General features: G+C 49.4%; 1 protein-coding gene across 3 annotated transcripts in view; it reads left to right on the plus strand.

Moving 5' to 3' along the window:
• The window catches only part of kdm3b (lysine (K)-specific demethylase 3B), a 31952-nt gene that overhangs the window by 11161 nt on the left and 6712 nt on the right, over positions 1–14079 (plus strand). The window contains exons 4-21 of one of the 3 annotated variants that reach the window (XM_083651515.1): positions 18–123; positions 549–673; positions 790–846; positions 937–1593; positions 1946–3173; positions 3258–3477; positions 3671–3885; positions 4337–4489; positions 5019–5126; positions 5249–5376; positions 5470–5836; positions 5947–6197; positions 6339–6611; positions 6747–6918; positions 7062–7152; positions 7309–7439; positions 7608–7727; positions 13360–13386. In XM_083651515.1, the coding sequence (XP_083507641.1) occupies positions 18–123; positions 549–673; positions 790–846; positions 937–1593; positions 1946–3173; positions 3258–3477; positions 3671–3885; positions 4337–4489; positions 5019–5126; positions 5249–5376; positions 5470–5836; positions 5947–6197; positions 6339–6611; positions 6747–6918; positions 7062–7152; positions 7309–7439; positions 7608–7727; positions 13360–13386 (4429 nt within the window). The remainder of the gene's footprint in view (positions 1–17; positions 124–548; positions 674–789; positions 847–936; positions 1594–1945; positions 3174–3257; positions 3478–3670; positions 3886–4336; positions 4490–5018; positions 5127–5248; positions 5377–5469; positions 5837–5946; positions 6198–6338; positions 6612–6746; positions 6919–7061; positions 7153–7308; positions 7440–7607; positions 7728–13359; positions 13387–14079) is intronic. The other 2 variants (XM_083651516.1, XM_083651517.1) reach the window with 2 other exon arrangements.

Raw genomic sequence — 14079 nt, forward strand, 5'->3', positions numbered from 1 at the left:
TTTGTGTGCCTGTGCAGGTGGACAAAGACATCAGACACTCTCTGCTGTTGGAGCAGCCTTCTCTGCAGGCTGCTATCTCCAGCTGGCACACTGACTTTGAGCTGCAGGAGATCTTCAGGAAGGGTGAGTTTGGTGCTCCAACTCATTATTGTCCTATATACTCCCACTACTATACTATATAATTCCCCACAATGCCCGTGCAAGGACCAAGCTTTTATTTTGTGGCGGCCATGTCAATGTTGTGACGATGTCCCACAGATGAGCCTATATAATGAGACACATTATGCCTGAAAGAAATATGTAGAGGGCACGCTGAATGAAAGAACAACCTTGCCCTGTTCAAATGCCAAAGTACCTTTCCAGCCAACATGGGTCACTGCCCCCCAACACATCCTTGTCTCATTCCTCTCTTAGGCTCCCATTAATCACCCAAGTGTTTCCACCCTGTGCAGCAGAGATGTACTATCCTATTCCTTCTACAAGATCTCTGATTCACTTCCATCTGCCAGCGTTTACTCCTTACCCCGTTTCATCCTGCATCTTCTCAGGTTCCTACACTATTCAAGGACGCAGGGTTCGGGTGTACCAGCCAGAGTTTGAGGAGTGCTGGGCCTTAGGACTGGTCTCCCAGCATGACCCTGTCTCACACATCATGGAAATCACCATGGAGAAGGTAATCCCCCCCCCCCCCCCCTTCCCCGTTATGGTGTCGACAGATGCCACTTTTAACAGTTGATTTACTTGAAACAGTTTTGCACAGTTTTATTTTTGTCACCGTTTGTGTCCTAGGGAGATGAAAATCAGATGGTAGATCCTCGCGTGATTCACGTAATGCTGACAGAGGAGGTAAGGTGGTCCTATCAATGTCATGTTAGTTATAGATTGACCTTTTTTTCAAATAAACGAATAACATTACTTCCTCTTTTCTCCTCTCAGCTTGGTAAGAATGGGCGACGCAGGAAGGAGAGCGAAGCGGCAAAGGGTGATAGTGGGCGTCGGCGTAGGACCGCCTCCGAGGGTGAGGAGGACATGAACCTGAAACGCTTCAAAGGTGCAGGAGAGGCGGCAGCTGATGGACCAAACTGTGGCGAGGCTGGAGGAGGAGGAGGCGAGAGAGTCAGCAGCACCACCACCAAGAACGGAAGCTCCTCAGAAGCCAGAGTGGCATCCCCCAGCACCAATCTCTCACTCCAAATGGACCAATCAAATGCTCCTGCTCGTTACCCCGCCCACGTCAAGGAAAACGGGCGCGCTCTCTCCACACAGGGAGCAGCGGACTCCACCACCACCGTCTCTCACAAGCCCACCCCGCCTCCCCTCAAAGCGGCCCCCTCTCCCTTCTCCAACACATCTTTCCCCTCACTAGGCCAGATGCCGAGCCTGGTCCCCGGGGCTCCGGCCCCCAAGGCCTCCCCAGGCCCCCAGCCAGACAGAGAGGAGCCCTCCCAGTCGGCCTACCCCAGAACAGCTGCTCTCGTGTCCCCGGGGCCTGTCACCATCTCTTCCTCTTCGCGTGGCAGTGCCCCCAGTGTGGCCCTTTCTGCCTCTGGGGGTTTCAACCCTAAAGCCCCCACCTGGGGTAACCAGACTGAGGTAAGACGATCATGAAATCAACCATAAAACATTAGGTTGAAGCAAGAACAAAAAAATAACCGTTGTTATTTTTCGTTCTTGCTCAAACCGAATGTTTTATGGTCACTCACAATTCAGTAGGTCACGGGGTTGGCTTGGTTCCAGCCTTAAAACTCGTTATATAAGGATTTATCGAAATGTCTATGGAGAAAATGAATGTGTAACCTACTTCCGGGGCAAATTACGTCACGAAAATTCACCTGCCTGTCGAGCTCTATTGCAGTGAATTCATACTGACCACACCCGATCCTGATGCACCAAAAAATCATCATTAATATTTCCACTGTTCTATTTACTCTCTTTTGTGTCTCAGGGCTCTAAGTCTCCATTGGGTTTTCGTGTGCCTCAGGCCACTGCTGCTCCAGTATTTGGAGATGTTAGCTCCCAGACCAACGGTGCCCCAACCACCACTACAGCTTCCCAGGACACCTCCAGGCCTTTTGGCTTTGGCTTTGGAGGAGCGAAGAATGACGCACAATCCCAGAAAGACCAAAACCTGTTTTTCCAATGCATGACCCAGAGCCCCGGCACCAACCCCAGTCCAGCTGCTGCTCAGACCCAGTCAAAGGACACCAACTACTTCAGTGCAGTGTCAGAGAGCCTGAGTAAGGAGCCCCAAAGCCTCTTCAAGCCTGCAACCTCCACCACGGGCCTGAAGAAGCCTGTGGGGACTTCAGCTGGGCCTTTTGGGTCGGCACCGGCCTCGGCTCTAACACTACACAAAGAGCAGCCCAAAGTGCCCGAGACCCATCCAACAGGAAACGGTGTGCTCCACAAGACTTTTGGAGGAGACAAACCTGCATCTGCCTTCCCAGGCATGAGAGGTTCTGGACTGAGTATGGGTGGACCCTCCGGAGCCCAAGGTGCTGCTAAGAGGAGTGGTAATAATGGAACTTCTGCAGGGGGCTTAGGGATGCTCTCTGGGTCGAAGACTTCAGACAGCCACCAGAACCTGTTTCTCCAGGGCTCCAAAGAGCCCTCAAACCCCTTCCTGGCATATGGGGACAAAGCACCCCACACCTCCTTTGCTGGCCTCTCTGCGGCTGAGCCACAGAACCCGGGCCCTGGTTCTGCCCCGGACAGCAACCCAAATCTGTTTACCATGGCAGAGCCGCCTAAGGGCATCCTGTCTTCCTCTTTCGCAGCCCTCTCAGGAGCCGGCTCCTCCCCCAGCTCTTCCTCATCTCCAGCCCCCGCCTTATCTCAGAGGTCACAGAGCGACGGGACTAAGCCCAAGGAGGAGCAGGAGGATGGGGAGAGGCCTACGTCCACCTCGGGCTTCCCCCTGTTTGGAAGCAGTGGCCCTGGTGAAACGGACGGCGTGCCTGTGTTCACCCTGGAGGAAAGGGGCCAGGCGTCCAAGCGTGACTCTGACTCCAGCACCAACAGTGACTTGTCAGACCTGAGTGAGAATGACGAGGGCCCGGGGAGAGGCCACGCCCCAGGAGGACCCCCAGGCCCTGCCAAGGATGGGGCCATGCTGCAGAAAAATAAAATCGCCGGCGCTGCCAAGAGCCGTCCACGCAACAAGCCTTTCAAAGGTAAGCCTGGAACACTCTTGACCAGCTCATTCTCTTCTGTGATGGCAGTGGACATACAGTAATGCTGTGCTGTGTGTCTTCCAGTGGGCCAGTCGGTGTTAAAAGACCCGGCTAAGGTGCGTCGTTTGAGGCAGACCCTGGAGGCCTTCGTCCAGGACGGCTCCTGCCACAACGTGGCCCCTCACCTGCACAAGTGCCGGGACTGCCGTCTGGAGCGCTACCGTAAATACCGAAATACAGATGAAGACAGTGACGAGGACGACGACGACCCCAACGTGGCCTGCCGTTTCTTCCACTTCCGCAGGTGTGTATTCATATGCCAGTGTGCTACTTGGTCTGTGTGTACAGCAGTGTGTTACTTTGTGTGTGTGTGTATTCTCACCATAGTGGAAAGGCCCATATACTTGACCATTATTGAATGCTCATTCTTGTATGAGATTAATTTAAATTGTAGCAAAAATTTAAATGCTGAGCTGACCTCCGCCGCCCACGAACAGGCTGGCGTTCACCCGCAACGGTCTGTTGCGTGTGGAAGGCTTCCTCAGTCCCCAGCAGAGCGACTCCATGGCCATGGGGCTGTGGCTTCCTGCACCAGCTGTCCAGGAGGGCCTGGACCTGGATACGTCCAAGTACATCCTGGCCAACGTGGGAGACCAGTTCTGCCAGCTGGTCATGTCTGAAAAGGAGGCCATGATGATGGTGGAGCCTCACCGTGAGTAGTAATAATAATAATAATAATAATAATACATTTATTTTATATAGCGCTTTTCAAGTACTCAAAGTCGCTTTACAGAACACATGGGTCAAAACACTCAGACAAACAACACAAAGGGTGCCATAGCAACCAGTATAAAGAACCAGCACCTCCCTCAATCCAATGTTGCGTTCATTTAGTCCCCCACATTATATTATTATATATTACATTACATATTATTATATTACCCACAGCAAGAAAACGGCAACCAAACACAAATTCACATGAGAACTGATCCTGTTAAACGACCCCCCACCCCTACACAAATACTCAACATCTACAGGAAGCACTAACTTGAGAGCTCATCGAAGATGGTCATGCTTTCAGTGTGTCTGATTTATATTTCCTTGTGTCTTTGTTGCATATAGTCTCTGCTGTTTGTCATCTAATCCTCTCTTCTGTCCTTCAGAGAAAGTGGCGTGGAAACGCGCCGTGCGAGGCGTCAGGGAGATGTGTGACGTGTGCGAGACGACCCTGTTCAACATCCACTGGGTGTGTCGCAAGTGTGGCTTTGGAGTGTGTCTGGACTGCTACCGGCTCCGCAGGAACAGGCCTCGGGAGGGTCAGTGTTTGTGATGACGTGTGCAGAACTCTAGAGTTTAGTTGACTGTATCAGTGTATGAATGAAACTGCTGTTAACTAGCCGTGGAGAAGGAGTCACGTGCACTTCAGCTCCTCCACAGAGGGAGGTCGCTGCTCTCAGAACAGCACAGTATTCTGCACTAAACGTCTCGGCGACTGAACCCAAAGTGGATCCTGGAGCACACGATTCACTGGAAAAGGTTTAATAAGGTGCAACGACTAACGTTTCGACGCACACAGCGTCTTCATCAGTCAAAAGTGTTGACTGTGTTGCTGTGTGCATCGGAATGTTAGTCGTTGCACCTTATTAAACCTTTTCCAGTGAATCGTGTGCTCCAGTATCCACTTTGGGTTCAGTCACTGAGAAGTGGCCCATTCAACTGTTAACTAGGTTGATACCTGTTGGTTGTGTGTGCCTTGGCTTGGATACACCTGGGTTTGATACCTGTTGGTTGTGTGTGCCTTGGCTTGGATACACCTGGGTCAAACTGTTTATCATTTTGGTTCAGATGTAGAGGAGAATCCAGAGGACGACGTCTTCTCTTGGTTGAAGTGTGCCAAAGGGCAACCTCACGAGCCGGAGAACCTCATGCCGACACAGATCATACCGGGGAAAGGTAACATGCACACATGCGCCCACCTCAGACATGGAGAAATACAGGATTTGAGATGATAATCCCCAGTACAGAATCCTTCACTCGGAGTTGTGATGAATGATTTTCTCTCCACTCTTCTTTAGCTCTCTACAACATAGGCGACATGGTGCACGCGGCAAGAGGCAAGTGGGGTATTAAGGCCAATTGCCCCTGTACCAGTCGAAACACCAAGCCTCTAGTGCGTCCTAGTGCCCCCAATGGGATTTCACAGGTACTGTTATGCCACGGCGTCTTTTACGTACGCCTGGATTTATTTTAGCATTGTGAAATGTGTTAACTTGGCGTGTGCTCGTGTTTGTCTCAGCAGTCCACATCCAGCAGTGGGAGTGGCCTCGGAGCTGCAGCCTCCAGCGTTAGCACCACTCCCAAACCAGAGGCGGAAACATCGGCGATCAAAACAGAACCTACACAAACTGCAACATCATCACAAAGTGGCGGTGGTGGTGAGCCTGTGGAGAGCACGAGCAACTCCATCAGTGGCACGAGTGCCTCCAGTAACCTCCTCGCTCAGACCTCTGCCAAGGAGCCGCGCTCCTCAGGAGAGGGCAGCAGCTCTGCCCGCTCCTCAGGAGAGGGCAGCAGCTCTGCCCGCTCCTCAGGAGAGGGCAGCAGCTCTGCCCTGCACTGGCTGGCAGACCTGGCCACACAGAAAGCCAAGGATGACACGAAAGGTAATCTTGAAAGAAGAAACTCTATCTGTGTCATCTCATTTGTTTGGGCAATAAAAGTCGAGATCAGTATTGAATTCATAGTTGCCGTCTCTCCGTCTTCTCCTCAACAGAATCCGGTTCGTTTCGCGCTATGAGTCGGGACAGTCGGCCACCCTTCGGCCTGGACTCGCTCAGCGCCCTGTCAAAGCCTTCTGCCTCCAGCCCCAAGCTCTTCAACAGCCTGCTGCTGGGCTCCAGCATGTCCCAGCCCAAACCTGAGGGCTCCAGTCTGCGTGATCTGCTCAACTCCGGCCCCGGCAAACTCCCTCAGGGCCCCGGAGAGAGCGGCATCCCCTTCCCTTCTGTCTTTACCCCAGCAGGCGTATGTTGACCTCAAGTCATCTTGTCATATGATGATGATTATCATAAGGGCCTCAAGTGTACACATATTTAGTCACATTTGGACGTAGTGTCCCAGAGTACATTGTTCTTTAACCCCAAAGTCCTTCTTTTTGTCCGTCAGGGTGACAAGCTGAAGGGCAACCTCCCCAACTTCCTGGATCACATCATCGCCTCAGTTGTAGAGACCAAGAAGGCAGAAGGCCGTCGCCCCGGGGGCTCTGAGGGCGGCGAGCTCGGTGTGTTGGGCGGCCGCAGGGATGGAGTCATGGGTCTCAGTGTTCTGGACCCGCACACCTCCCACTCCTGGCTCTGTGACGGACGACTCCTTTGCCTACAGGACCCCAACAACACCAACAACTGGAAGATCTTCAGAGAGTGCTGGAAGCAGGGACAAGTAAGATAAGCACATGTGGGGAGAACTTCTTCAGGGGGCATCTGCAACATGGTGGAATGTGACAGAACAACAAAGACAAAAACAACTGTTGTTGCTCTTTCATCTGTCTAACCTCGTCTCCGTTGTGTCTTCTAGCCTGTGTTGGTGTCAGGGATACATGCGCGTCTGAAGGGTCACTTGTGGCGACCTGAGGCCTTCAGTCGGGAGTTTGGAGACCAGGATGTAGACCTGATCAACTGTAGAAACGGTACCATCATCTCTGACGTGAAGGTGCGAGATTTCTGGGACGGCTTCGAGATCATCCCCAGTGAGTAACCAAACTATTTGTGTTTGATTCCCCGCTTATTTGTTTTTTGCTTTGTTCTCATGTCTCTGCACTCATTTGTGTAGCTGTGTCTTGCCCACGCTGCTCTAATGGTGGCTGATGTGTCCGTTTGCCTGTGAGTGCAGATCGACTGAAGGATAGTGAAGGCAACCCCATGGTGTTGAAGCTAAAGGACTGGCCTCCAGGAGAAGACTTCAGGGACATGATGCCCACACGGTGAGGCACCCCACAGGCGGCTTCTTCTCACTCACACAGTTGCTGACCAACCTCATCCCACCGGCTCTCCATGTGATCTTTAGTCTGAGTCCCTGAAAGAGTCTGTGAGAAGACTCTTCATCCTTCACACAACCTCTCATGTGTTTTATGTCCCAGGTTTGACGATCTGATGGAGAACCTGCCCCTGCCTGAGTACACAAAGAGAGATGGCCGCCTAAACCTGGCTGCCCGTCTGCCCAACTTTTTTGTGCGTCCTGACCTGGGGCCTAAGATGTACAATGCCTATGGTGAGAAAGAATGACTTGAGACCAAGTGTAGAACTCTTTGATCTTCACTCGCTCACCTCAGTTCTTCTCATATATCTCTCTGTCTCTGCTCTTTCTCCTGTTGTCCTCATCTTTCCATCTCTCTTTTTGTCTTCTATTTCCCCTCCCTCATCCCTTTCTTTCCCTCAGGCCTGACCTCCTCTGAGGACAGGAAGGTGGGCACCACTAACCTCCACCTGGATGTGTCCGACGCCGTCAACGTCATGGTCTATGTAGGCCTCCCTCGTGGAGAGGGAGAGGACGAGCATGGTGAGTGTGACTCAAACATCTCATTTACTGCAAGGCTTCTTCTTCCATTACAGTGTTTATAGCCCCCGATGGCTGAGCCACGACATCTCATCAAGTGCACTGCCTTCCTCCCACCACATACAATCATTTGATTGTCTATTATGTTTTTTATTCATTGAAATATATCACAATTATTTCTATAGCACATCAAAAACATCTTATATAGAATAAAATAAACTCAGAGGACGTTAATCTTAGCTTCTCGTTTTAACAGGGTTCCCCAGGTGTCTGCTGCCGGCTATTAACCCATTGATACCTGATGCAGCATTTGCGTGTATATCCCTCATTAGTGTGTGTATCCCTTTAAGACCGTGAACCGCCTTAAAGGGATACACACACAAATGCTGCATCAGGTATCAATGGGTTAAGCCGCCTGTCTACCACCTCTGTCTGGCCGGCTACTTCTATAACTATAACTAAGTCTACGCTGCACTTCCACATTCTGCCACAATGTGCTAGTGAGTGACAGCTGAATTGAGTGAATGTGCATACAGTATGTACATGTATGGTACACACTGGTGCAGACTGGAGGAACGTTACTGCGTATGTCCACTCCACTCGTATGATCTCGCCATGGCTGCCTATAAACAATGTCTGTAACCATAGTAACGTTTAGTCAGATCAATACGGTGGCTGCCATTGCCTGTATTTTAGGTTTACTTGACACCAATAACCAGCAGCGTCCTTTTATCCATAAGGTCTTAATAAACCACCACCGACAGTGGCATCACAGTCTCTCTTTTCACCACATCAACTTGTGTCTTGGAAACCCATCTGGGTTGGGCACAATGAGTACATGACACTTTAATCAATCAATCAAAATCAATTGATAGTTTTAACTGCAACACTTTCAGCTGGGGACTGCTGAACTGGCAGGAACAACAACAATGTCTTGACAACAATTGCTCTCTTTCAAATGAACGATGGTAATGTTATGTAATGGAACGAGTGTTTCACCTTACGTCACATAACCAAAAGTTTTCCAGTCCAGTTGTGCTACTTACTTGGACTCACCTAAACCGCTCTCAAATTCAGTGTCAATACCTGATTTTTTCAGGTAGTGAGTTGAGTTCAGTTTTAGAATGCGGTTGTCACCCTGTGAACTTAAGGCCTCCAATGAGTGACTACTGTCACGGTGCCCCTGGTACTGGTTGGTTATTATATTTAACATTAGCTGAAAGTCTGTTGTGTAGAGCTTGAACAGCTGGTTAGCTGGACACTTGGTAAGCGTGTTTGTCAGAGTGGACGTTAGCATAAGCACCCATAACTTGGTGAGGGCGAAGCATCCAGCGCTCGTTGGTGGTTGTCCCTCTGGGCGCTTCACAGGGCCAGCTCAGGCAGGAAGCCATCCCCCACAGCATCCAGGGCTGCAACAGCTCGCTCGATATTGCTGGCGTTGGGCGATAGCGGTTCCCCAACGTGAAGAGGGGTGGTTACCCAATGCTAACCTAAAGAGCGAGGTTACCCAATGATAACCTAACGAGCGAATAACACAAGGGACAAAACAATAAAGAATATCTTTGAAGAATATAACATTAAAAAACAATAAATGGAGTGAAAGAGTTGCAGTTAGTGCCTCCTGAGCAGATTTATTTTAACGTTTATTTTCATGATTTATTCTGACATCTTTCCATTTTCCCTTTTCTCTCAACACGTACCCCAGTTTGGAAACCACTGTCCTAGAGCAACCACATTTTCCTATTTCCTCTTATGTAGCCCCGCCCACTTGACCCATTTGTGTTACCACTTCCTGTTCAAAACACAGGCTGTTTTACCTGCTCAAACCAGAGATCGTCTCTCCGCTCAAAGCTAGTGTGACTCACTGGAAGCAGGCTGTTTTACCTGCTCAAACCAGAGATCATCTCTCTGCTCAAAGTTAGTGTGACTCACTGGAAGCAGGCTGTTTTACCTGCTCAAACCAGAGATCGTCTCTCTGCTCAAAGCTAGTGTGACTCACTGGAAGCAGGCTGTTTTACCTGCTCAAACCAGAGATCGTCTCTCTGCTCAAAGTTAGTGTGACTCACTGGAAGCAGGCTGTTTTACCTGCTCAAACCAGAGATCATCTCTCTGCTCAAAGCTAGTGTGACTCACTGGAAGCAGGCTGTTTTACCTGCTCAAACCAGAGATCATCTCTGCTCAAAGCTAGTGTGACTCACTGGAAGCAGGCTGTTTTACCTGCTCAAACCAGAGATCATCTCTCTGCTCAAAGCTAGTGTGACTCACTGGAAGCAGGCTGTTTTACCTGCTCAAACCAGAGATCATCTCTCTGCTCAAAGCTAGTGTGACTCACTGGAAGTAGGCTGTTTTACCTGCTCAAACCAGAGATCGTCTCTCTGCTCAAAGCTAGTGTGACTCACTGGAAGCAGGCTGTTTTACCTGCTCAAACCAGAGATCATCTCTCTGCTCAAAGTTAGTGTGACTCACTGGAAGCAGGCTGTTTTACCTGCTCAAACCAGAGATCATCTCTCTGCTCAAAGCTAGTGTGACTCACTGGAAGCAGGCTGTTTTACCTGCTCAAACCAGAGATCATCTCTCTGCTCAAAGCTAGTGTGACTCACTGGAAGCAGGCTGTTTTACCTGCTCAAACCAGAGATCATCTCTCTGCTCAAAGTTAGTGTGACTCACTGGAAGCAGGCTGTTTTACCTGCTCAAACCAGAGATCGTCTCTCTGCTCAAAGCTAGTGTGACTCACTGGAAGCAGGCTGTTTTACCTGCTCAAACCAGAGATCGTCTCTCCGCTCAAAGCTAGTGTGACTCACTGGAAGCAGGCTGTTTTACCTGCTCAAACCAGAGATCGTCTCTCTGCTCACAGCTAGTGTGACTCACTGGAAGCAGGCTGTTTTACCTGCTCAAACCAGAGATCGTCTCTCCGCTCAAAGCTAGTGTGACTCACTGGAAGCAGGCTGTTTTACCTGCTCAAACCAGAGATCATCTCTCTGCTCAAAGCTAGTGTGACTCACTGGAAGCAGGCTGTTTTACCTGCTCAAACCAGAGATCGTCTCTCTGCTCAAAGCTAGTGTGACTCACTGGAAGCAGGCTGTTTTACCTGCTCAAACCAGAGATCGTCTCTCTGCTCAAAGTTAGTGTGACTCACTGGAAGCAGGCTGTTTTACCTGCTCAAACCAGAGATCATCTCTCTGCTCAAAGCTAGTGTGACTCACTGGAAGCAGGCTGTTTTACCTGCTCAAACCAGAGATCATCTCTCTGCTCAAAGCTAGTGTGACTCACTGGAAGCAGGCTGTTTTACCTGCTCAAACCAGAGATTGTCTCTCTGCTCAAAGCTAGTGTGACTCACTGGAAGCAGGCTGTTTTACCTGCTCAAACCAGAGATCGTCTCTCTGCTCAAAGTTAGTGTGACTCACTGGAAGCAGGCTGTTTTACCTGCTCAAACCAGAGATCGTCTCTCTGCTCAAAGCTAGTGTGACTCACTGGAAGCAGGCTGTTTTACCTGCTCAAACCAGAGATCATCTCTCTGCTCAAAGCTAGTGTGACTCACTGGAAGCAGGCTGTTTTACCTGCTCAAACCAGAGATTGTCTCTCTGCTCAAAGCTAGTGTGACTCACTGGAAGCAGGCTGTTTTACCTGCTCAAACCAGAGATCGTCTCTCTGCTCAAAGTTAGTGTGACTCACTGGAAGCAGGCTGTTTTACCTGCTCAAACCAGAGATTGTCTCTCTGCTCAAAGCTAGTGTGACTCACTGGAAGCAGGCTGTTTTACCTGCTCAAACCAGAGATCGTCTCTCTGCTCAAAGTTAGTGTGACTCACTGGAAGCAGGCTGTTTTACCTGCTCAAACCAGAGATCATCTCTCTGCTCAAAGCTAGTGTGACTCACTGGAAGCAGGCTGTTTTACCTGCTCAAACCAGAGATCATCTCTCTGCTCAAAGCTAGTGTGACTCACTGGAAGCAGGCTGTTTTACCTGCTCAAACCAGAGATCGTCTCTCTGCTCAAAGCTAGTGTGACTCACTGGAAGCAGGCTGTTTTACCTGCTCAAACCAGAGAGCGTCTCTCTGCTCAAAGCTAGTGTGACTCACTGGAAGCAGGCTGTTTTACCTGCTTAAACCAGAGATCATCTCTCTGCTCAAAGCTAGTGTGACTCACTGGAAGCAGGCTGTTTTACCTGCTCAAACCAGAGATCGTCTCTCTGCTCAAAGCTAGTGTGACTCACTGGAAGCAGGCTGTTTTACCTGCTCAAACCAGAGATCGTCTCTCCGCTCAAAGTTAGTGTGACTCACTGGAAGCAGGCTGTTTTACCTGCTCAAACCAGAGATTGTCTCTCCGCTCAAAGCTAGTGTGACTCACTGGAAGCAGGCTGTTTTACCTGCTCAAACCAGAGATCGTCTCTCTGCTCAAAGCTAGTGTGACTCACTGGAAGCAGGCTGTTTTACCTGCTCAAACCAGAGATCGTCTCTCTGCTCAAAGCTAGTGTGACTCACTGGAAGCAGGCTGTTTTACCTGCTCAAACCAGAGATCGTCTCTCTGCTCAAAGCTAGTGTGACTCACTGGAAGCAGGCTGTTTTACCTGCTCAAACCAGAGATCGTCTCTCTGCTCAAAGCTAGTGTGACTCACTGGAAGCAGGCTGTTTTACCTGCTCAAACCAGAGATCGTCTCTCTGCTCAAAGTTAGTGTGGCTCACTGGAAGCAGGCTGTTTTACCTGCTCAAACCAGAGATCGTCTCTCTGCTCAAAGCTAGTGTGACTCACTGGAAGCAGGCTGTTTTACCTGCTCAAACCAGAGATCGTCTCTCCGCTCAAAGCTAGTGTGACTCACTGGAAGCAGGCTGTTTTACCTGCTCAAACCAGAGATCGTCTCTCCGCTCAAAGCTAGTGTGACTCACTGGAAGCAGGCTGTTTTACCTGCTCAAACCAGAGATCGTCTCTCCGCTCAAAGCTAGTGTGACTCACTGGAAGCAGGCTGTTTTACCTGCTCAAACCAGAGATCGTCTCTCCGCTCAAAGCTAGTGTGACTCACTGGAAGCAGGCTGCGGGGGATAAGGTCTGCCACAGGAAGTGTGAACCCAATCGGTTCTGATTGTGTGTTTACACTTCCTGTTAGTCTCTCAAGCCAGACTGTCTCTTCTACATAAGGTGAATGCCATGTCGACCACATGGTGACGCTATAGCAACTTGATGTTGACTTATAACTTTTGAACCATATGGGGCACAATCAAAATTCCACTTTCCCTGGATTCCTTGGTTCATTTTGCATCCATCCATATAGCCCCACCCATTTCCACCTAACTAGATTTTCCGCCATTTTGAATTTTGTTCAAAAACTTTGTGAAACTATTGTATCGGAGCAAGCATGTTCCAGCTTACAGCTCTGCCCAGAGGCAGAGGGGGTGGAGCAACGACCCGGACAGCAGGGGGTATTGGGCCAAGTATTGGGCCAAATGAATCTACAAATGGGGAAACTGGAAGAAAAAATGAATAAATAAAAACACAGCAACAAAACCTCCATAGAAAAGGATAAGTTTGACTGTCTGAGCTGGCATCATCATCTCCTCCTGGCATCACTGGCTTGGGATGGGACCCTGAAAAGACCCTTCAGTGGGTCTCACCCGTTTTGATTGTGGCTAAATCTCTCATTCACAGACGAGGCAGATATGGAAGGACGTAAAGGTCGGTAGACTTCATTGTATCACCCCAGTAGCATGCTCTTCATCTTAACTAACAACTCCCTTTCTTCACTCCTCCACTTTATCCCTCTGTTTGTAGGGAGCCAAAGTCAACGTCACTTCCTGCCTTGACGAAACTAACCAGTTATTTTCATGAAAGAAAATGAAAAAAAAAAAAAGACTACCGGTAACTGATATTTAATCCGCTGAATCACTTTCGGCAAATTGAGGATTTTCTTTGAGGTTTTATTTTTATTTTTATGATGACATGATAAAATATGACGGCAGACATTCGAAGCTTCATTGGAAAACCTCAATAGAAGCTTTGAATCTATATATTTTTTTTTACATTCGGTACGGTCCTACTCGTTAGGGATCATTTCTGTGAGTGACCGGTTTATTAATCATGTACGGCATTATGCACACAGATGCTGTTACCTTCACATTCCTCACGGGGCACCTAGTTGAATCCATACACATGGTTAGGTGCTGCTGAGAAGCACTGGGACTAAACAGCTTTGAGCTGGTGGAAGCCGTAGGTCCACACCAGTGGTCCACACTGACCCACCACAGCAAACGCATCATACCAGATGTGTCTGTCTTCACATAGCGTCTTTATGAATCAATACTCAAATCAGAGGTGGGTATAGTTTTGAGCAGTAGTGTTGACCTCTGTATGTGAACGTTGTGACAGTAG

The sequence above is a fragment of the Poromitra crassiceps genome (assembly GCF_964638095.1).
Source record: "Poromitra crassiceps genome assembly, chromosome: 15".
NCBI classification, from domain to species: Eukaryota; Metazoa; Chordata; class Actinopteri; order Beryciformes; family Melamphaidae; genus Poromitra; species Poromitra crassiceps.